General features: G+C 42.0%; 1 protein-coding gene across 1 annotated transcript in view; it reads right to left on the bottom strand.

Annotated features, from left to right (window-relative positions):
• The window catches only part of cdh23 (cadherin-related 23), a 727,851-nt gene that overhangs the window by 501,469 nt on the left and 202,048 nt on the right, over nucleotides 1-24,334 (bottom strand). The window contains exons 5-7 of the mRNA XM_060925294.1: nucleotides 17,947-18,089; nucleotides 17,737-17,784; nucleotides 17,557-17,649 (exon numbers count right to left, since the gene is read on the bottom strand). Of these exons, the coding sequence (XP_060781277.1) occupies nucleotides 17,557-17,649; nucleotides 17,737-17,784; nucleotides 17,947-18,089 (284 nt within the window). The remainder of the gene's footprint in view (nucleotides 1-17,556; nucleotides 17,650-17,736; nucleotides 17,785-17,946; nucleotides 18,090-24,334) is intronic.

The raw sequence follows: 24,334 nt of genomic DNA, 5'->3' as shown, positions 1-24,334 counted from the left end.
CCCTGAGAGCACGGCCAATTTTGCTCTCTTGGTCTCCCAGCCGTGGATGGCTGTGGCATCATTAGGATTTGAACTCATGAATGCTTTTCTATTGGAGCCTGACTAGCTCAGTTTGTGCTGAATTTGTTCATATTTTTCTTATCCTCGTAGAACAATTTGAATGAGCTTTGTATTACTGCTAGATTATTACATTTGTGTTGAAAGGTAAATTAAGATCAATTAAGAGCTCAACAGTTATCATAATACTTGCCGGAAAACATTCTAGAGACAGTCATTTTTAGGTAATTGTCGTATTGGTACTCTTAGGTATCAAATCTGATCTTTATACACAGAAACTTATGCAATGAAAGTGATACCAACACCACCTCATTAAAAAAAAAAAAAAAGCTTTCTTCTCAGACTCCCAGTCTCCTGAGCTTTCTTCATGGATTTATTTCTGTTAATAAGTGCATATTTCTTATTAGCAGTTCCATTCTGTCGCATTGTGCTAATGTGTAAAATAATGTTATATTCATGTGTGGTTGTGAAGTATAAAGGGGAGAGAGTGTTAGCTAACGGGAAGTTGGTGCACTCAGGAAACGTGAAGGAGTGTGCGAAATAAAGTTACATATTTATGCGAGTTCTGTTTGTAGAGTATTTTTAAACTGAAGTGGCACGCACGGTCAGCTGATTTCGAGGTAAACAGTGAAAGGAGACAGTGGACGACGCGTTGTGAAGATTCTGAATGAACAATATTTGAGCTTACAGCAATTTTATAAAGTACCTATAAAGTGTTGATCTTTTATAGCACCGAGGAGGGGGGGGGGGGGGGGGGGGGGTGTTGGCGGTGTGATTTAGGAGTTTGACATGCAGGACGCAGCTGTGTTATTAGGAGATCCCAGTGAAGCGTGGACACCATATCTGACAAGACACAATACTCTACATCTCTGACATGGCATTCAATATCCATTTATGCTGCTAATGAGTCTTTACATGCGTGCGTACACACACGCACGTACACACACAGCTCATAGATACAGTCCACATGGACCACACGTTCTCGCTTAACACCAATTAGCTATGATTTAATACCTATGAAAAGAAACTCTGCTCATAGTAATACAGCGAGGTTTTTTTTTTTAAACGTTCAAACGGACCACAGTTAAGGTTACCTAAATTTACACCAACAGTCAAAGATCATCCGTAATACAAATCTGACCTTTGGAAAATGATATAAATATCTATCAAACAGACGAGGACTGAGGAGACATCACACCGAACAGGATTTTGAGAGACCTCACACTGATCCAGATTGCTTTGGCTGCCAAATCAACAAATCAAACATCAGAGTCGCACGACACACACACTGCTCCATCCAAGCATGAATGCACAGGGACAAAGATTCAGATCTTCACAAACTCCCCAAAAAAAAGAGATATAAAAGAAAATAAAACGCTCAAAAATAGAGATGTCTAGTCGTGATAAGCCAAAGTTATTGGACAGGATAAATGTGAAGACCTTTCGCCAAGGACTTTGATGGTTATGAATTAAATGAAGGATGAAACATATTGACCAGGACCTTATATACCTTCTGGCCTGCACCATGCACCCTTGTACCCTTAAGGTATTTACCTTACATACTGTAAATGTACTGCATTTTCTAAACTCGATGCCCTAGATATCAAAACAAAGGGTCTCCTTTGTCGTGTTTTGCACTTCATCTCATCTCATTATCTCTAGCCGCTTTATCCTGTCCTACAGGGTCGCAGGCAAGCTGGAGCTTATCCCAGCTGACTACGGGCGAAAGGCGGGGTACACCCTGGACAAGTCGCCAGGTCATCACAGGGCTGACACATAGACACAGACAACCATTCACACTCACATTCACACCTACGGTCAATTTAGAGTCACCAGTTAACCTAACCTGCATGTCTTTGGACTGTGGGGGAAACCGGAGCACCCGGAGGAAACCCACGCGGACACAGGGAGAACATGCAAACTCCACACAGAAAGGCCCTCGCCGGCTACAGGGCTCGAACCTTCTTGCTGTGAGGCGACAGCGCTAACCACTACACCACCGTGCCGCCCAGATTTAATCTGATTAAAAAAAAAAAAAAAACGTTCATCAGCTCCAGTGCAAAACAGCCATCCAAACAGGTATGCGCTAAACACACACTACTAAAGAGAAAAAGTTAACAGATAAGCCAAACGTTCGCTTATCTATCCCTGAAGGCCTGCTTGTCTCTCTGTTTGCTAAGACATTTCAATCCATTTATATAGAGCATTATAGCAGACGAATAAGCACTGGCTTCACCTTGTCAAATTTCTATCACCTCGGCCTTATCCAACAGAGATTGCTATTCAAATACGTGTCGAACCAAATACCACACACATATAGCACTAACACTGATATTAAAGAGCGAGCATGTGAATTTTAATTCGTTGGAGCGAGAGAGGGGGAAAAAAGATTTATTTTGGATCAATTTAATCAGTAGATCATTAGACAGGGAGAGACAGCTGGATGCCATAACTGTGAAAAGGAGAAAAAAGGAAAAAAAAGGGGGGGGGGGGGGGGTTAATAAATCAGAATGTTTCACCCAAGCTGTGTATTTCCGAGTGTGCGTCCATAACGAAAGTAGTGCACGATGTTGTCATGAATGTTACTGTTCAAAAGATTGTGCCACAACCACGGAAACACACTCGGAGACGGCTAGCAGGAGGGAGAGCAAACAAGCTGACTCGAAACAAAACAGAGACGCTGTGCTGTGCAAACACACCCCATTAGCCTCGACTCCCAGACATCGCGACATCCAAACTGATGTCTGGAGACAAAAGAACTGCTCTGGGAATGAAAGGTGAAAGCTGAAGAGCGCAGGATACGAATATGGAACGTTGTTAATTAACACTTTCTCCGTCTTGTCAAATTCGTTATTTATCTTTCTTTTACACAAGAAGCACTTGCGAATCAAGGAGATTATACGTCTAACAGATTTGTATAGCGCATACGGTACAGGAAATCCTGCCAGACGAATATTTCTGAACATTCTATTGTATCTATGTTCGTAATTTGGTTTAATCGTCAAGCACCGGGCTCATTTTGTAGACGTGAAAAGTGTTTGGGATCTAATCTCGGTACACCTGGATCATGTGCATAATTAGTTGAATAAATCAATCCGATTCAGTATCTTATAGTCTGCTGATCTTAAATAGACATACTTTAATAGAGCACTTGGATTCTCCTTATTTTCTCTTTAGTTAGTTGCCATTCTTTGTCATTTTGTCGTGTCTGTGTCTCTTGCACTGATTAAGTAAGAAATTAAGCCGAGGGTGCTGTGATGTGGCCCTCCACAAATGCGGAGTTACTGCTACCGCTCTGAAGTTGATTATTAAAAATAATAATAATAATAATAATAATAATAATAACAGCACATTCTTGGGTCAGCCCACTGGCCTTCGACAATCAACCTCTTTGAACAAGATGTGGTGATGTGTTACTTCGTGTTTCCACTCCATAATCTACACTGTAAAAAAAAATAGTTGAGAATACTTGAAATTTCAAGGCAACAGTCTGCATTAAGAATTTTATGTTTTGCCAACGATGTGCCCATGATAATCCAAACTATGATAAAACTGTTATCTTTATTAAGAATTCTTAATTAAGTCAATTTTCAATTCCTCATTCTGCCAACATAGATTTCTCTTTTTGCTGAACAGTGGCATTCACAGTAGTGCAAAAAGGCAATTGAGGTTATCACAATTTTTTTTTTTAGATTTTTTTGGGGCTTTTTTCACCTCTATTTGGATAGGACAGCATAGAGACAGGAAATGAGCGGGAGAGAGAGAGACGGGGAGGGATCGGGAAATGACCTCAGGTCGGAACCAAACCCGGGTCCCCGGATTTATGGTATGGCGCCTTATCCACCTGAGCCACGACGCCCCCGAGGTTATCACAATTTATCATTAAACTATACATGCCTTTTTTCATTGTTCTACACAATTACAAAAATTTTTAAACCCCACATCGTGGGTGTGGCTCAGGTGGATAAGGCGCCATACCATAAATCCGGGGATCCAGGTTCGATTCCGACCCAAGGTCATTTCCTGTCTCTACACTGTCCTATCCAAATAAAGGTGAAAAAAGCCCCTAAAAAAAGTCTGATAACCTCAATTGCCTTTTTGTACTACTGTGAATGCCACTGTTCAGCAAAAAGAGAAATCTATGTTGGCAGAATGAGGAATTGAAAATTGACTTAATTAAGAATTCTTAATAAAGATAACAGTTTTATCATAGTTTGGATTATCATGGGCACATCATTGGCAAAACATAAAATTCTTAATGCAGACTGTTGCCTTGAAATTTCAAGTATTCTCAATTATTCTTTTTTTACAGTGTACTCATCGAGGAATGCAAGCACGGAAGAGGGCCGTGTGCTTGCCTACTGCCTGAGGCTAGCAACCCCTTGTTGTGGAAACCTTTACCCGATACGGACATCAAATTGGGAGGCCCTATAAGAGGTGGAAAGACTGCGTAAAAGAGGACCAACACTCAATCATGGTACCAGACTACCCTAGACCGCCCAGCCTGGCAGTCCCAGCTACGCTCTGGGAGCCACCTGTGTGAGACCAAGCTGAGAACCAGAGCCGCAGAGCAGAGACGCAGGCACCATATGAGGGCTGAAAGGGTCCCCCATCGTTAATTTATGACAGGGACCATATGTCATGTTCTGAAGTGTTTTATTCCTCTTACACCACAGCAGTCTGGCAGCAATTACATTTTTATCAATTGAAGAATGTCATGTAATGTTTTCTATTCATTTATAGGAGTCATGTGGAATGTCCATGAAACAAGTTAGTTCCTGATATCACTTACGTTCCCTCTTGAGCCTCACTTTCCTCTCTCAAAGTTATTAAAGGAACAGTCCACCGTACTTCCATAATGAAATAGGCTCTTATCTGAATTGAGACGAGCTGCTCCGTACCTGTCCGAGCTTTGCGCGACCTCCCAGTCAGTCAGACGCAGTCAGACGCGCTGTCACTCCTGTTAGCAATGTAGCTAGGCTCAGCATGGCCAATGGTATTTTTTGGGGCTGTAGTTAGATGCGACCAAACTCTTCCGCGTTTCTCCTGTTTACATAGGTTTATATGGCCAGTGATATGAAACAAGTTCAGTTACACAAAATGAAACGTAGCGATTTTCTATGCTATGGAAAGTCCGCACTATAATGACAGGCGTACTAACACCTTCTGCGCGCTTCGGCAGCGCATTGATACGGAGCTCAGATATCAATGCGCTGCCGAAGCGCGCAGAAGGTGTTAGTACGCCTGTCATTATAGTGCGGACTTTCCATAGCATAGAAAATCGCTACGTTTCATTTTGTGTAACTGAACTTGTTTCATATCACTGGCCATATAAACCTATGTAAACAGGAGAAACGCGGAAGAGTTTGGTCGCATCTAACTACAGCCCCAAAAAATACCATTGGCCATGCTGAGCCTAGCTACATTGCTAACAGGAGTGACAGCGCGTCTGACTGCGTCTGACTGACTGGGAGGTCGCGCAAAGCTCGGACAGGTACGGAGCAGCTCGTCTCAATTCAGATAAGAGCATATTTCATTATGGAAGTACGGTGGACTGTTCCTTTAAGACAAAAAAAAAAACACACACACACACCTACCTTATCACATTATACAGAAACCGCACAAAGTAAGCGCAGAAAGTTCTCCATTATGAAGACGTTCTTGCGTGAGGAAAATTAGTGCTTGACTGTTGCAAAGTGCTGACACTGGAGACTCCTTACAAAAATATTAAATCAGCACCTTCATTGAGAAATATCCAACACAGCAATGATCAAACATTATTCTGTCATAAACATCAACAACACCACATTAGTGCATTTATTGTCGTTTACAGTATGCTGTAGAGTAGCCACTATACAAGTCCTTGTGCGTTAGCTATTACCATCCATTATCTGTAGCTGCTTATCCTGTGCAGGGTCAAGGGAAAGCTGGAGCCTATCCCAGCTGACTATGGGTGAGAGGCGGGGTACACCCTGGACAAGTCGCCAGATCATCACAGGGCTGACAAACAACCATTCACACTCACATTCACACCTACGGTCAATTTAGAGTCACCAGTTAACCTAACCTGCATGTCTTTGGACTGTGGGGGAAACCGGAGCACCCGGAGGAAACCCACGTGGACACGGGGAGAACATGCAAACTCCACACAGAAAGGCCCCTGTCGGCTACTGGGCTTGAACCCAGAACCTTCTTGCTGTGAGGCGACAGTGCTAAGCAGTACACCACCGTGCCGCCCATTAGAAAGTTTAAATTTTAAAAAACCAACAACTTTGCTCTGAAGTGTGTAGTATTACTGCAAAGCACGTGAAGTGAAAGTGAATAATTCACATATGGATGTTCAAATGTCTGTCAAAGATCAGAAAGTTTAGACACACACACACACACACCTGCTTGTCCAAATACATACTCACACATTCCTCAAATGAGTAATGAACTTCATTCATCACACTCTCTCACTTACTCGTAAAAACATACAGACTATTTACTCTGTCCAATTCATCTTCTCACATCCGATTACACCATGTTTAGTTTGTTCTACTGTGACCTTTCTTTGATCAGGAAATTCTCTGTCTCTCTTTCTCTCCGTCTGTCCCTTTCCTACATACACACCAGCAATGAGAATGAAAGAAAGAGAGAGGGATATAAATTTCTCCGGCTCATTCGAGCTGTCAGACAGGATGCTAGCCACCTGCTCCCCAATGTAAAATGCCTCCCAGATTTTTACGACCCCACAAATTAAACATGCAGTTACATATCACATTCCTGCCTCGCTCACTATTCATCTACCAATTACAAGATCGAATACGCACCCCACTCCCATCCCCTCCACACTCACTATTCACACCGGTGTTCCATAGGGTCTGATTATTTCATCATTCATCAACAACGACAACAAAACACGGGCAATTTAGAGGAGCCAGGTGACCTAATCCACATGTTTTTGGACTGCGTGAGGAAACCGGAGCACCCGGAGGAAACCCATACATGCACGAGGAGAACACTCCACACACACACACCACACAGAAAGGCCCCAGTCGGCTATGAGGTCCAAAGCCAGAATCTTCTTGCTATGAGGCAACAGTGCTGAACACTGCGCCACTGTGCCGCCCTGTAACACCACAGTATCCTGTACATACACGCAAAAGCCAAATTTTGTGCTCGAGTTTTCTATTACTTTCCCCGTCTGTTTCCTTGTGCCACGTCGTTTGAGTGATGGGTTGGTGGAGTCATGTCGTGGTGTGTTCTTTCCAACTGTGTGGGGTCACAGGGGGGTCGAAGGAGGTAATGAGGCCATAAAAATGCATGGAGAGTGAAAGTGGAGAGCAGCAGGGATGTGTGGACAGAGGGACAGCGCTTAAAAAAAAACAGGGGAAAAAAATCACTTCCTCTCCATCATCTCCCACCTCATTGATTAGAAAACTTTTTAATAATTCAAAATAACCTGCATTTTCTGTGGTTTGGGGTTTTATGATTAATAATATCTATAATATCTCATTAGCTATCAAGACATCCATAATCCAATGACTTCAGGTTCTGCTCCAGAAGTCAATCTGCATGATAAAATGAAAAGCATCTGCTTTGTATATTTCCACAAGGACCTCCTCAAAAATTAAAATTAAGGCGGTGGTGTTAATGGAACGTAAAGTGAACGGTAGCAGGTTTTGACTACACTCTGCGTCTTCACTCTATTTTCATATACCATATGAACAAAATCAGGTTACTACAGTATATGGAACATGAATAACACAATTCTTGTCTTTAATACGGTCGGCACGGTGGTGTAGTGGTTAGCGCTGTCGCCTCACAGCAAGAAAGTCCGGGTTCGAGCCCAGAGGCCGACGAGGGCCTTTCTGTGTGGAGTTTGCATGTTCTCCCGTGTCCGCATGGGTTTCCTCCGGGTGCTCCGGTTTCCCCCACAGTCCAAAGACATGCAGGTTAGGTTAACTGGTGACTCTAAATTGACCGTAGGTGTGAATGTGAGTGTGAATGGTTGTCTGTGTCTATGTGTCAGCCCTGTGATGACCTGGCGACTTGTCCAGGGTGTACCCCGCCACTTGCCCGTAGTCAGCTGGGACAGGCTCCAGCTTGCCTGCGACCCTGTAGGACAGGATAAGCGGCTACAGATAATGGATGGATGGATTGTCTTTAATACGTAGAAAACTGAAAACTCGTTACACCATTGGTTTTCAATGTGGAAATGATAAAATTAAATGCAGTGACTCTTAAATTGGTAATGCTTTATCATTTATCATAATTCTTCTTAATTGTTTTAATCATTTTGTACTCATTATGTGTACACAATAAACACAATGGGGTGTGCTCGGAAAATAATCATCATTGATTGTGATGTGGTGTGACGTGGCTCAACGTGAGTCTTACTGTGCACATAGTGAGAATGAATGAATGAATGAATGTTTGTTTGTTTTATTTGTAACCGCTTATCCTGTGTGGGGTCGTGGGGGGCAAGCTGGAGCCTATCTCAGCTGACCATGGGCGAGAGGCAGGGTACACCCTGGACAAGTCACCAGCTCATCGCAGGGCTGACATAATAAATAAATAAATAAATAAATAAGATCAACTGTGAGCTACTGCTCACTTACGTATCCACCCACTCTCGCTTTTATCACAATGCAAGTAATCGAAGGAATAGGACACTTATTATGAATATTGACTTCAACAAATAATTAACCCTGAAACAAGTAATTAAAGAGCAGTGTTCTCTGCAGGGATTTCAAACAGCATCCTGGTAAACTGTCATTTTGAAATAGCATTTTGCTTCTTGAAATAGCGTCAAAATCCACCCTATATGTTTCATAAATACGTTCAGTCGGTAAACAAGAAGTCGATGTGCGACAGACCTGAAAATGGTACACATGGTATAGAACCCCAAGCTGAAGCTTAGTATCAAATATCAAGCAGTTTTGATTTGTAGTTGCTGAGAAAAGTGTTACGAAAATTTTGTAAATCCACGTTATATGTTTCGTAAATATATTCAGTTGGTAAACAGGAAGTTGATGTGCTGCAGACCTGAAAACAGTATACATGGTATAAAACCCCAAGCTGAAGTTTGGTACAAAGTACTAAGTGGCTATGATTTATGGTTGCTGAAAAAAAGGGTGTTTCAGATGGATGGAGATACATACGGACGGATGGACAGAGGTAAAAACCTGTATACCCATACCCCCCCCCCCCTCGAAGCAGGGGTATAATAAATAAACAAATGACTCAACTTTTTTGAAAGTCTAATAAAAAAAAAAAATATATATATATATATATATATATATATATATATTTTTTTTATATACGATTGAATATATATAGCTTCAGAGAGAGCCTGCTGCATTTTAAAGTCGAGGCTCGATGTCTATGCTAAAGAAAGAAATATTATTTATGTATAATCTTAAGGGCGTGTGGGTGCGCTCAGTTTATCATCTTCAATTAGAAGAACAAATGAATGGTTTGTATACTGAGCGCTGAGTACTGAGGGAGTAATATCATGCATCCTACCTCCTCCATCATCTCCTATCATGAGAGAGCTTAATCACAATGTCAGAGTTAAATACATCTCTCATTCTTTCTGTCCTCTTTATTTACTCGTTGTGACAAAAGAAAAAAATGTCTAAAGCTTTGAAGATTTGAGCGCATGGTGTGTGTATATGTGAGACAGAGAGAGAGAGAGAGAGAGAGAGAGAGAGAGAGAGAGGGACTGAATGCCAAATGGAGTGAGTGAGTGTGCTCCAGAGAGGGACTTCACACCCTGTTTGAAGTTCTCCACTTAACTCATATCAAGGATTAGATGAAGCAGAGAGAGAGAGAGAGAGAGAGAGAGAGATGGGAGAAAACAGACAAACAGAGGCAAATAGATGAAGAACTCTCAGCAGGAGTCGAGACAGGAGTTTCACTCAGACATGACCACTAAAATACACAAACCTGAGAAAGATCTCCGATGAAAGAAAATGAAAAAACTAAGAACAGTGAACTTGTTTTGACGTTTCATAGTTTGCATTCTCATTAGTTTCTGTCTTCTCATGTACTTGCTTGACTCGTTGTCAGCTGTCCATCGCTAGCAACGATAACTACTTCATTAGGATGCACAGAAACACAAATGGGCCGCAAGGCCCGCACCAGAGCGACAGAGTTGCCCGCACCGGTGGCACGAATGGCCCAGCCGAGCCACCACGGAATATCTGGCCTCGTGAGCTCTCGCATACTATTCTCCTCTCCTATGCCCCTTTTCCACCAAAGCAGTTCCAGGGCTGGTTCAGGGCCAGTGCTTAGTTTGGAACCGGGTTTTCTGTTTCCACTGACAAAGAACTGGCTCTGGGGCCAGAAAAACCGGTTCCAGGCTAGCACCAACTCTCTGCTGGGCCAGAGGAAAGACCCGCTTCCGTCAGCGGGGGGGCGGAGTTGTTAAGACCAACAACAATAACAAGACCGTGAAAGATAGCCATTTTTAAGCGACGAGAAGCAGCAGCTGTACAAACGCGAAGTCATCCATTATTATTATTGTTGTTGCTGCTGCTTCTTCCGCGTTGTTTTTGCTTCGATATTCGTGCCAAGGTTTATGCAAACATAGCGACGTAACTGACGTATACAGCGATGTAATGACGTATACAGCGACGTAATGACGTGGCTTCCCTTAGCACCGCGAGCTATGGAAAAGCAAACTGGTTCTCAGCTGGTTCGCAAGTTGAACGAGTTGTGAACCAGCACTGGCCCCGAACCAGCCCTGGAACTGATTTGGTGGAAAAGGGGTACTAGTGAAGCACCTTGCACAGTAAGGTAAGACAAACAATGTTGTTCCTCCATCGTGTTGTTTCTCTGGACCTCCAGACCTGATGCCAAGTGGTGCACAAAAGTGCCACAGACCTGACAGGTATGGAAGTTGCCCCACAGTGACAACTGACTTGCTGGGTGATGCCATCCATTGGCCATTTCAATGGCTCTTCCACATGCCATCTGGTGGTGTGCCATTGACCCTGTTGGGTTCATCTGCCACACTGCACCGAAAAGCGTCCTGCTGCCAGCGCCTTATCGGTGATGTACTATTTAACCCATAGCTGGAACCCAGGCAGGTGCTCCCACTCTGGGTCAGAGCAGACCTGGGAGTAATGATGATTAAGGGGTAACTCCACTTTCCCCCAATACTCAAGTCCTCCTGGACCTGAAACTCACCACTGGTTGCAGTTAAAGTCATACCCAGGACTAAAAGAATCACTAGCTTGACTGAATATACCAGTAGTATTTCACGACAAGTTCAGCTCTAATACTGGATGCACTGGGATCCCATCCAGGGTGTATCCCTGCCTGGTGCCTAGTGAGCCCAGGACAGGCTTCCTGAACCACATCACTCCTAACCAGTAATGCACGTACGACTGAAGGAACAAACAAACGAATGGACGAAGGGCCAAAATCATTCTGGCAGAGCATTTCGAGGCCATTCGTATTAGAAAATTGGTGGTGTTTTACAAACTCAGTGTAAGACATCACTACAAAAGGATGCCACATTATTATGAGTGGAAAACTTAAACGCCCCAAAGGATTCGCCAAAAATGCTTTTTAATGGGGATAATTCCAAGAGTGCTAATTGCTTCTTTAGAAGCACAAATGTCCTCTTCATGCATCAGCAGTTTGCCTCTGAATTCTGTTTATGTTGAGACTTGATAAAGAACACGTTGCTTGTGAATTTTATAATTCACTTCGACGGAACATTCCAGCACACCGTTGCTTTCTCTAAAATTTTAAACCAAAATGTGTAGATTTGGCAGAAATGCCAAAACAGTAAGACAATTTGCCGTCTTAATGTACCAAATAATCAGAAAAACAAGATGTTTTTATTCCCTCCTTTACAAGGATGTTTAAGTGACTAGTTTTTTTTTAAGAGCCAAAAAAACACTCCGCTTGCTCTTACCAGACTTATTTGCAGCAATCACTTCACTCAACAGGACAGTCTGAAGAATTTTGTTGGAGAAAAAAAAAAAACACACTTTAGAAGACAGCTAGAAACCAGCCCCTGGCATTTTGATAAGCTGCAGGTAAGATAACACGAGATGCTCTGAGGCGGATGAGCCTCCATTAATCCCAGTGCTACAAACGGCACTAGAATGAAGTCTCGCTCATGACAACAAATGCAATCGATGTCTGAGAGCATGGCCTTGCGCTTTCCACCAGGAATCTATAAATGTGTCAATCATTCAGCCCCTTTCTGCACCAAAAATGTAAAATGTTATTTAGAACTTGACCTGATAATGAAGAAAGGTGATATAGTAACAAGGTGGAACAAATCTTAGCATCGCACGAGCTATCAGGCTTTATTCTATCACATTCACTGGATATGACGAATCGCACACTCTGATTAGCTACTCTACTACTAGGCTATCGGCTCATATACCATGAGTAGAGAAAAAAACAAAATGGCGGAGCGTGTTACTGAGCCAACCGAGGACAAAATAAAAACTCGACTCGGAAACAAAACCCCCAAAAAATACAAAAAAAAAAGCAACAAAATATGGAATGAAAGTATTTGATGGTAAGAACGTATCTTTTTAAAATTTTTTAAGAATTATTATTGCATTTTTTCACAAATTGCTCCTGTCATTTCGTCGGTTTGTTTACATTCTTCATCTTTAAGCATTAAAATTTGTTGAATTTTTTTTTAGAGTGCTTCAAAAGCTCAAAAGTTACAGAGCTGAAATGTCCGAGGAAGAGTTAACCCTTTGATGCAAAACATGGGTCAAAAGTGAGTTTTTATCTTCTATATCTTTGCAATAAATTAATTCCATCATTCAGTATTCACGGTATTCCTCAATTAACTTGTTTTTGATCATACATCCTTATTTTATTTTTTCCTTTCTTACTTTTTGAATAAAAACCCTTTTTGTATCACTACCCTTCTAATGCACAACATGGGTCAAAAACGACCTGCATTCATTTTCCAGGTTATTTCATGTATGGCTGAGTGTTCTATGATATACTTTTGAAATAAATTCATTTTGTCATTTACTTTTCCAAATATGCCGTAAGTATCTTGTTTTTGTTTAGCACAAATCATCATTTTTATTTTTCCTTTCTTAAGTTATGAACAAGCACAGCTTTTGTAATTCTACATCAAGTTTACACACATGGGTCAGAAACGACCCGCATGCATTTACTACAGCGTTTGGTGGGAACTGTGAATTGTGCTTGTGTCAGACATTTCACAGCTCAGCACGGCGCCCTTTGCCCATCTAATACATGTAAGGAATGTTTTTCAATTGTTCTAACATTACCTTAGAAAAAAATTGATTATGTTTAGGTTCCCTTGAGAGTGAGTAGATTACTTATCATTAAGTTACAAGTAATTACTATTAGCTACCTAGCTGTTGACATATTCTACTTTAGTTAGCTAATTTTATTGTAGTTGGCTTAGCTAACGACATAGTTAATAAATAAATAAATAAATAACTGGCCCCATTCACTGCTAAAGTAATTACTTGAAACAAATTATTATTATAGTATTAAGACATTTAATTTTAAATCACACTTGGATGACCCATGTGTAGTAATATAAAAAGTATTTTTGTTCATAAAGTAGGAAAGAAAAAAATAAATTAATGATTTGTGGTAATTAAAAGCAAGATATTTAAAGAATACTTGGAATATTCAATCATAAAATAAATTGATTTCAAAAGATAGAGCAAAGAAAAACTCAGTCAGCATGAAATAACCTGGAAAATGAATGCGGGTCATTTTTGACCCATGTTGTGCATTAGAAGGGGTGTGCATATGTTTTGCATCAAAGGGTTAAATAAATGTCTAAAGCTATTCTATACCTCGGCACGACAGCAACATGGCACTTTCTACAAAAAAAACAACAATACTTAAGTCAATTCGTGCAGCCATTGATAGATTTTTAAGAAGTCCGCCTAAGCGGAAATGATTTTGTTGGACGTTTTGTATCAAGTTTTTATTCATTGAATTTGCAAAAAATAAAAATGCTCTGTTTCTCAAAATCCCATAAGTTGGCCTAGTGGTTAGCGGGTCTGCCTTTCAATCGGAAGATTGTGAGTTCTACTCGCGGTCAGGTCATACCAAAGACCATCATAAAAATGGTACCTACTCTACCGTCTGCAAGGCACGCTGCAAAACAGATTCGAGTGGGGAGTCAAACTCTCGCGGTTACCAGAAGACCAGCCCCCCACTGTAACTCTAGCTGTATAATAGGCGAAAGGCTGAGGGCTACAGAAACAGAGATCAGCATTGCATGGATTTCATGGAATAACTGTTAAATATATAGAATAAAACCAGGAATGTCTCATCTCATTATCTCTAGCCACTTTATCCTGTTCTACAGGGTCGCAAGCGAGCTGGAGCCTATCCCAGCTGACTACGGGCGAAAGGCGGGGTACACCCTGGACAAGTCGCCAGGTCATCACAGGGCTGACACATAGACACAGACAACCATTCACATTCACACCTACGGTCAATTTAGAGTCACCAGTTAACCTAACCTGCATGTCTTTGGACTGTGGGGAAAACCGGAGCACCCGGAGGAAACCCACGCGGACACGGGGAGAAAATGCAAACTCGGCAACAGAAAGGCCCTTGCCGGCCACGGGGCTCGAACCCGGACCTTCTTGCTGTGAGGCAACAGCGCTAACCACTACACCACTGTGCCGCCAACCGGGAATGTTTTTGGATGAAAATTATCAACAATGCTGATATCCAACAGCAAAGTATGCATATCACCCGCAAGCTAAAATTTCCATTTCCAGTGCTTCTTTGGGAAGACAATTATCAACAAAACAATGAATGAAATAAGAAATGGAAAATAATACATGTCTATAGCGTAGTATACTATGTAAGTACATACCAATTCTTAAAGAACTAATGTGGACAAGCTGGTGGTCAAGACTCAGCTGAAATCACTTGATTGTGGAACCGAGAGCGAGCAGTATAGAAGCTTGTGTCCATCAACAGAGCCATTCTTATAACTCAGTGAGGTGCCATCCTTGGATGGAGGACGTGTTTCTAGCAGGGTCTGTGAGGTTTTTCCGCCATGTACAGCTCTGACTTCATCCAAAAAAACAAGTCAAACTCTGGCTTCTGACCTGACTCTGACCTAGCACAGTGGGATTGGATATGTAATATTTTGCACAGCTCTGGTCATTAGGCAATTCACTATGCCACAATACATACATGTTATTTCCCAGCTGGGAGGTCCGTATCGTGAAATACCGTGACCGAGGTCTTGAAAGTACTGAGCGAGGCCCTCTGGGCCGAGGTCAGTATTCAAGGCCGAGGTCACGATATTTCACCATACGGACCGACCTTAAGCTGGTAAATAATATATTTATTTTTTTCTTTACCAAATTCTAACAGAAAATGAGAGCGCTCGAAAGGGAAAACCGAGGCGAGCCGCCATTTTGAATCCTCATTCACGGCTGTAATGCAAATTGCTTTCTCCTCAGTATACAAGTGCACTTCCATGGCAGGAAAAAAAAACTACATTTTGCCGCCTATGTAGTCCCCTATTTATACAAATAGGAGTCATTCAGGATTCAGCCATGTTTTTGCTCGGTGTTAGCAAATTACAGGTTTTAACTTTCTCCTAAAATGTTTTATTTTATTTCTTCTTCTTCAGGGTAGTAAAACTCGCTTTCGCTGTGAACACTGTCGTTATCTCTGTCCATGCTGTAAAATTAATGCTATTCTCCTGAGAAATGCTGGCAAAAATTTATAAGATTTTTGATAATCTTATAGGTGGTGTAGTGGTTAGCACTGTCGCCTCACAGCAAGAAGGTCCGGGTTCGAGCCCCGTGGCCGGCGAGGGCCTTTCTGTGCGGAGTTTGCATGTTCTCCCCGTGTCCGCGTGGGTTTCCTCCGGGTGCTCCGGTTTCCCCCACAGTCCAAAGACATGCAGGTTAGGTTAACTGGTGGCTCTAAATTGAGCGTAGGTGTGAATGTGAGTGTGAATGGTTGTCTGTGTCTATGTGTCAGCCCTGTGATGACCTGGCGACTTGTCCAGGGTGTACCCCGCCTTTCGCCCATAGTCAGCTGGGATAGGCTCCAGCTTGCCTGCGACCCTGTAGAACAGGATAAAGCAGCTAGAGATAATGAGATGAGATGAGATTATCTTATAAATAAATCTTATTAAAAAAAAGATAAATGTTGACAAAAATGCTACTATGTTTGTTGTTGTTGTGAATGAGCGAGTCGCCAGGGGTCCGTACCGTAGGATACGGACCCGCTCGCCAGCCAATCAAACCACAGGATTTGGACCGCGAAAAAAATAATAACTACTTATTAACTGAGCGCGAGGTCTTTACGGGAAAATATCAGACTGAGGTCTTGACAGTATATGGCTCGGTCTGTACAAAAAGACTGAGGTCTGATATTTTCTCATAAAGACAAGCGAGGTTAATAAGGAATTTATTACATGGCTTTTTTATGTCTAAGATTAAAATAGACGGTGATTATAATGAGGCGTGACGCTACTTTCAGTTAAGTCATATTTGTAACGTAGTTGAGTCACGCATGCAGAATAAATGGCTAGCGGTTTCAAGGCTGAATTTTTGTTCGCAGTTAACGGTTTCTGAAAGCTCTTCGTTGCTCATTTCTTGAATAACTCAGCGACTCTTGTTTCTCTTTTGTGTTTCAGCCATTTTTTATTCTGTTTTGATTTCCAATTAATCTTTTTTTTTGTCTTTGCTTGTTTTGTGCAATATTGAAAACCGGCACCTTGGAAAGAAAGTCCGTAATCTTCCATGGGCATTACGGGAAAATACTGCCGGCCAAGGAACCAATCAGAGCGCATGATTTTAGTGGAAGTAGCTCGTGCCATATAATAAAAGGTTTTAACATAAATTATATTTAGCTTCTAAATAAATAAATAAATAAATAAGAGAGGTTGGGACTGTGATTCTTGCACACTCTCTGGGGTGCGAGCCTCTCACACACACACACACACACACACACACACGGCTACACTGAACATAAAGTGATACAAAGGTGATAATCATTCATTCAAGTCAAGATTTTAAAAAATACCAGTGCTGCCTTACACAATGTGCACTTGACAGACTGAATTGGCATCATCTAGTCTGAAATAATTTCAGACTAATATAGCACACTAGCCTGCTTTCTTTACCGTCTTTCCAGTTTCTTTCCTGTTCTTTACAGAAGTAATTAATTATATCAGTTGGCACTGACTTCCCAATGCTGATATGATGTATTTGTGTAACTGTAATACATGCTGGGTATTATAGTGATGTGGAAATGACGGGTGTAACTACAACTACAAAACAAACTCACAAATTCTGCCTCAGTGGTGCAATACAAAATCCTGCACAACACATTAACTGCTAGCTTATTAACTCTAAACCGTTATGTGTGAGCATTATGTGTTATTTTTCTCAGCTATATTTCCAGTTGTGGAAGGTGAGCGTGTTATGTGGATTATGTATTACAGCAGAAGTGAAGTTAGTGTGTTTGTGTAATACACGCACAGCTCTGTACCTCTGGTATAGTCACAGTGTAAGGCTGGTTATGGAAAGTTGGCGCGTTGTCATTCACATCTCCAATCTGGATGTTCACTGTGTCCTTCACCACCTGCACCGAGTACACACTTTTTAACACATGAGGTCACGTGGTAAAGCTGCAGTACAATTGAAATAAAGAGCGAGCAAGCGAGCTTACCCCTTGACTGTCACTGACAGAAAACACCACCTGCATTTCAGACTTTGTCTGTAAAAAAAAAAAGAGACGGAACAGTGTTAAGGAAATACACACAGCTTCACTTACTCTTCAATCATCATGTCGATTTTCCTCCCACTGACTTTTCCTCCATCAACAATCCACCAACGGTGCTGTGTGTATCTGTGGTATCTACAGAGTGTGTGTGTGTACCTCACGGTCAAGTGGCTGTCGCAGCCACACCACACCGGTGTTCTCCTGCACGGCAAAGAACCTCGAGGCCTCCTCACCCACCACGCCAAAAATGAGTGGCTCTCCATCAGGATCCACAGCTGTGAGCTGAGTTATTGAAGAACCTACACACACACACACAGAAATTCTCATTTTGACACTTTAGTGTGTGTGTGTATGTGTGTGTGTGTGTGAGAGAGAGAGAGAGAGAGAGAGAGAGAGAGGTGTGTGTTTATGGATGCAGCTGGTAAAGGATTCCCAGACTCATTCTGGCTTTAGATGAGGTCAGAGTGCTTCTTGCTGAAAAAGAATTAGCAGGAAAATCCTCCAAGAGCCTCCCTCTCTCTCTTTCCAACACACACACACACACACCATGGACACAAGTACGGTACAGGTGCTCCAATACATGAAACACATGAAGCATAACCTCTCTTTAAATCTACATCACATGAGTCACAAACCTAAACCAGCAACTACAAAGGCCAATTAGTCTCTCTCTCTCTCTCACACACAAACACACACACACACACACACACACACTCACAGCCTCCTGCTTTTATTAATTCACATCGCTATGCCATGAAAAAGTGGTGGGAAAAGGACTAATTAATAGAACGATTTATGAACCCTTCGATGTCTTTCTAATGAGATTTATGCAAATTCGCCTGCTTTCACTGCGAGTCATAATTTTGTCGAAGACGGTGCAAATTAAGCATTTTACTCGCCACTCATTAATAATCGGTACTTGGCTCTTTTTCCCCCACTCTCACAGTCCTCAAGTCTCACGACAGAGAAAGGAACATCCACCATCTGGATAACAAATGGACATTTGCGAGTGATATCTTGTCTCCCAGCTCAGGGAATGTAAGACATTTTCCACCTAAATGCAACCCAGAGGGCATCGATCAGGACCTGGTGGGAGGGCAACTGGAATAGAAGACAAATTATATGTGTGCAATGAGCAGATATGTTTGCATATATTTTACATGCTGAAAATAAGTGATTTCCTAAAGTTTAAAAACATTAACAAACGAGTTTAACCAAAGGAGTGTTCCTAAAATGCTTGGTTTTGTCTCTGCTGACTCATGTACTTGGTCTATTCTGTTTTATTTGTAACTTTCGTTCCATGGTTCCTCTTCTCAGATTGCTGCTTATTAACCCACTGAAGCTGTCTGTACAAACCTTTTGAGGTTCCCTAGCTGTGGTTTCTTAACCGTGGTTCTCCTAGTTATGGTTCCTGTGGACCCCTAGCTGTGGTTTCTTAACTGTGGATCTCTAGATCTTTGGGGTCCTTGTAGACCCTAACTGTGGTTACTTCTTGTTATGTTTCCTTTGGCTCCTTCTCATTGTGGTTCTTTTAGCTCTAGAGATCTTTGGGGTTCTTGTGAATCCCTTGCTATGGTTTCTTCTAGTTATGGTTCCTTTGGCTCCTTAGATCTTTGGATGCCTGTGGATTCTTAGCTATGGTTTCTTCAATGTCTTTGTCCTAGTTATGGTTCCATTGGACCCCTAGCTGTGCTTCCTTAATTGTGGGTTTCCTAGTTATGGTTCATTTGGATCTCTAGCTGTGGTTTCTTAACTGTGGTTCTGCTAGTTATGGCTCCTGTGGATCCTGAGATCTTTGGGGTCCTTGTGGACCTTAGCTGTGATTTCTTCTAGTTATGGTTCCTTTGGCTCCTTGTAGTTCTTGTAGTTGTGGTTCCTTTGGCTCCTTAGATTGTTGGGTGCCTGTGGATCCCTAGCTATGGTTTCTTCATTGGTACCCCTTTTCCACCAAATCAGTTCCAGGGCTGGTTCGGGGCCAGTGCTTAGTTTGGAACCGGGTTTTCTGTTTCCACTGACAAAGAACTGGCTCTGGGCCAGAAAAACCGGTTAACCGGTTCCAGGGTAGCACCAGCTCTTTGCTGGGCCAGAGGAAAGAACTGCTTACGTCAGCCGGGGGGGAGAGAGTTGTTAAGACCAACAACAATAGCAAGACCACGAAAGGGCGCCATTTTTTAATAAGCAACGAGATATCATGGATGCAGTAAAGCAGCAGTCATCCATTATTGTTGTTGTTGCTGCTTCTTCTTCTTCTCCGTGTTGTTGTTGCTTCGATGTTCGCGCCAAGGTTTATGCAAATGCAGCGACGTAACTGACGTATACAGTGACATAATGATGTGGCTCCCCTTAGCACCCTGAGCTATGGAAAAGCAAACTGGTTCTCAGCTGGTTCATAAGTTGAACGAGTTGTGAACCAGCACCAGCACTGGCCCTGAACCAACCCTGGAACTGATTTGGTGGAAAAGGTGTGTGTTTTTCTCCTAGTCATGGTTCATGTGGATCCCTAGTTGTATTTCCCTAGCCATGCTTCCCCTGACTGTAGTTCATACTTGTTACCTAGATGTTGTATCTGGCAATCATTCCTGTGTTTTCCAAGATGCAGATACTACATGTAGCACCTGTGAATCCCAAGCTACACCTCCCCTGGCTATAGTTCTTGTGGTTCCCTTGATGTGGTTCCTGTGAATCCTTAGATGTGGGTTCTGTGGTTCCTTATCTTTGCTTCCCTAATTATCCCATCCCTGGTTATAGTTCATGTTGTTCTCTAGCTGTGGTTCCCGCAGTTCTTTAGCTGTGATTCCATAACTATGCCTCCTCTGGCTGTAATTTGTGTGGTTCCTGAGCTGTTTTTTTTTTTTTTGCCATGCTACCCTTGCTGTGGTTCCCTCGCTTTTATGATATTTTCCTTAGTGTTTCCTCAGAAAGGCAATGGAGAGGCCATGAAAAGAATATTTTATTTCATATGAACTATGTACTAAATACTAAGTTTAACATGGCCATGAGATACTAAATCAAGTGCAAAAAATACACCATAATATGTTTGCACAATTTGCTTTATTCATGATCTTTATGTTTCATGGATCTCAGAAGCATGAGCCAATCGTGAAAAAGAGGATGGAAGGAAAAACTATTAAGTATCAGTTACACCTAACAATTGCTAAAAAATGAAACTGTTAGCTAACTAATGTTATCACTACATTCCCTCCAAAATGAACAGTTCCAGATGGTTATGCTTTGGGAGACTTGTGGGGTTAGTAGCCATAGATCTTCTTTTGACGAAGTGTGTGGGAGATCAGGTTTGTGCGTGCATTTTTTTTCTCATTCTCTGTGGTTATCAGCAGCCAGCCGTGTCCTCTGTTCCTCTCCCCAGCCTCCTGCTCGTCCTGACAAATGATGCCATTTAGGCAAAAGTGATGCCGGTATTAAGCTTATGAATGATACACTGCACATTAACAGCCTCCAGAGCAGAGAGCCACAGACAAGAGCAATGTGCTGCAGGACTCATCTATCTCTATCCTTCCCTCTCTCTCTTTTACACGTTCTCCCTCTCCCTGGGTGTCGCTTCATAGTGCTGTCTCAACACAGCAATGTGTTCCAGCACTGTTTTCAACATGACCTCGCTGACTCAACATGACTCAAAAGTGTGCATCACCTCTGTTACATAAGTGGTCATTTCTACCACCAGGGTAGGAAGTACTACCAGGAGGAAGAGAATGACCCTAACCCTAACCTACATCATCGCTTGTTTACCGCAATGCATTAAGGGCGATACCTGGGGTCAACGCTGCCATATTGTTTACTTTCTCCTTTACTAAACACTGCATTGTTCCATCTAACCGGTTTTAACCGTGCCTAAAGTGAATTGCTGTGTGCCTAACTGTGTCTCCACAACAAAGAGAACACCTAATTTGAGCTGTTATCAGCTGCCAGTCGAGAAGAAAGAAATGGATAATTTAATCCGCAATGAAAACCTTCAAACTGAAATGAAATGGACAAGTGTTTGTAGCTCACATTTCTCTGGTGGGGAAAAAGACGTACTTAAACCATGACCCAGCAATATTTCCATGGTCTGCGGAACGGCCTTCGGTTATAGAAGATTATAACAATCAACACTGTTCATCATCTGAAACTAGCGATATTTCAAAGCCTATAAAACAAAGAAGCATTCTTCGGCCTTTGCCTCTCAACGTACTGAAGCACTCGGCAGCCGAACGAGCCTGTCGGATCGATAAAACTCCCAAACCATTAAGGGTTCTCTTTCAAGTATGTATAATGTTCAGTGTACCTCACTAGTGGCATTTATTGAAGGAAATGCATTTATACTGAACTTGACACAGCAGATCAGCGGGTTTCCAATTTTTTTTTTTGTAATGTTTCCTGATATCAAGTTTTATTTAACTAATCACTCGTTTATAAATTTTTTGATGCTGTTCATCTGGGCCTGGGATCACGAAACCATCTTAGACTTAAGTCAACAGTTGATTTTTCATAATAGTTTCCCTTACTACGTCTGTAATTTTCATTGTTCTGGATCAAGGTGAAGATTTCATTTGAACAAAGCTTCTTAGAAAATGGTAAGGAATAACTGAAGATTAAAAGAAACAAATTTAGACTTCAGTCTAAGATCGCGTCGAGATCCAACATACGTCCTCAGAAATAAGACACTCTGAGACTTGATGTTGTTGTTGTACAGTGTGGTAGACTCGGCCTAGACTCTTACGTACCTTCTCACCAAGCTTGATTTGGATTCAGATTTTCCTGCTGTAAACAATCGACATGTTATCCACCTCTTTAAATCACCAATTTCATTGTCTTCCATGATAGAGCACGGCAAAATCGCTCCTTTCACATCGCTCTCACGTAAAATTAATCTAACATCTGTCATATCGCTCAACTACCGACCCCGACTATCCCCCAAAATGCATTGCAGTAAACAAGTGATGACATAGTTATGCTTGGGGGCTATTGTATCTGGCAGCAAGAACAGTGTAGTTGTTGCTTTTTTTTACCCCCACCCCCCACCAATTGTACCACCAGTTTTCTAATTAGCTAGCTTTAATTTAGCTAAAATTTCAACAGATGTCAAAGGTCACAGTCTCACCTGACAATCCCACACTGCACTACCATCACCATCCCCATTACCAGAATACTCAGGCACTTCCTGTTTACCGAGTGCACATCAATTCCGCATTCTGAGACGCTATAAAGCCTTTCCTTTCCAGTTATACTTTGCGAAGTCTTGCTCTCTTTTGTGATTTCTGAGCCATAACTCATGATTAAATTTTTTTTTTATTGCTCTGGTTATCATGTTCACCGTTTTTGCCTGCTTCTTTCGATTTGTTTTAATGTCAAATATCAAATGATTTTAGATGTTAATTATTGTATTGTGCTTGCTTATAATTATATACAGATTCATTTGAAATTTGTTGGTCATTTTTAAAAGAAACTCAAATCAATCAAACAGTGACTTCTGGTTGAGGTCTGCTACTTCTTAGTAAAGACATGCTACTTTGATCCTTTTATGTACTTTCAGAAATCCTCTGAAAAGTTTTATTTTAGCTAACAGAGTATGAGAACAGCCGTTAACATGCTAACAGGGATTCCCTCAGGGTTAATGAGAACTCATTAAAATATCAATGCACTGCAGGTCAGTTACACCAAGATCCTTATCGACAAGTTTACTCGAAAGTTATCTTGGGCTGTTGTTTCAAGTAATACAATAATTAAGTTGTGAAAAACCTAAAAAAAAAAAAAAGCCAGGCAAGATCATGTTTCAAGAATTTCAAGTTCAGAACAACTTGTAGTCTTTGGCTCAAATAAGACAAAACCCATCTTTATTTCTGTTTTCCGCTATTAGATGTGGGCATATTTTCATAAACGGTCATTGTGGGGGCAGGGGCATGGTCGAGCGTCTGTTTGGAAATCTCATCTCATTATCTCTAGCCACTTTATCCTGTTCTACAGGGTCGCAGGCAAGCTGGAGCCTATCCCAGCTGACTATGGGCGAAAGGCGGGGTACACCCTGGACAAGTCGCCAGGTCATCACAGGGCTGACACATAGACACAGACAACCATTCACACTCACATTCACACCTACGGTCAATTTAGAGTCACCAGTTAACCTAACCTGCATGTCTTTGGACTTTGGGGGAAACCGGAGCACCTGGAGGAAACCCACGCGGACACGGGGAGCACATGCAAACTCCGCACAGAAAGGCCCTCGCCGGCCACGGGGCTCGAACCCGGACCTTCTTGCTGTGAGGCGACAATGCTAACCACTACACCACCGTACCGCCCCTATTTGAAAATGAAGAGCAAAAGTAACGCTGATGTGTGTGTGTGTTTTTTTCCCTCTCTTCCCGTGACAGTGGAAGGGTGAAAAAGGCAAAGAGGAGACAGTCGGAGACACACACAGCAGTATGTGTTTGTGAAAAGTCAGTAGCTTTATGGTGAAGTGTGCTTCAGTATGAGACTTGAAATAAGAGAGCTGACACCGAAAAGCGAAAATTAAAATAAAATGCCAGCTACGTACCCTGCGCCTGTCTCT

The sequence above is a fragment of the Neoarius graeffei genome, chromosome 7 (genome assembly GCF_027579695.1).
Source record: "Neoarius graeffei isolate fNeoGra1 chromosome 7, fNeoGra1.pri, whole genome shotgun sequence".
Classification (NCBI taxonomy): domain Eukaryota; kingdom Metazoa; phylum Chordata; class Actinopteri; order Siluriformes; family Ariidae; genus Neoarius; species Neoarius graeffei.
Note: the sequence above shows the minus strand (reverse complement) of the source record. Positions and strands in the feature narration are given on the sequence as shown.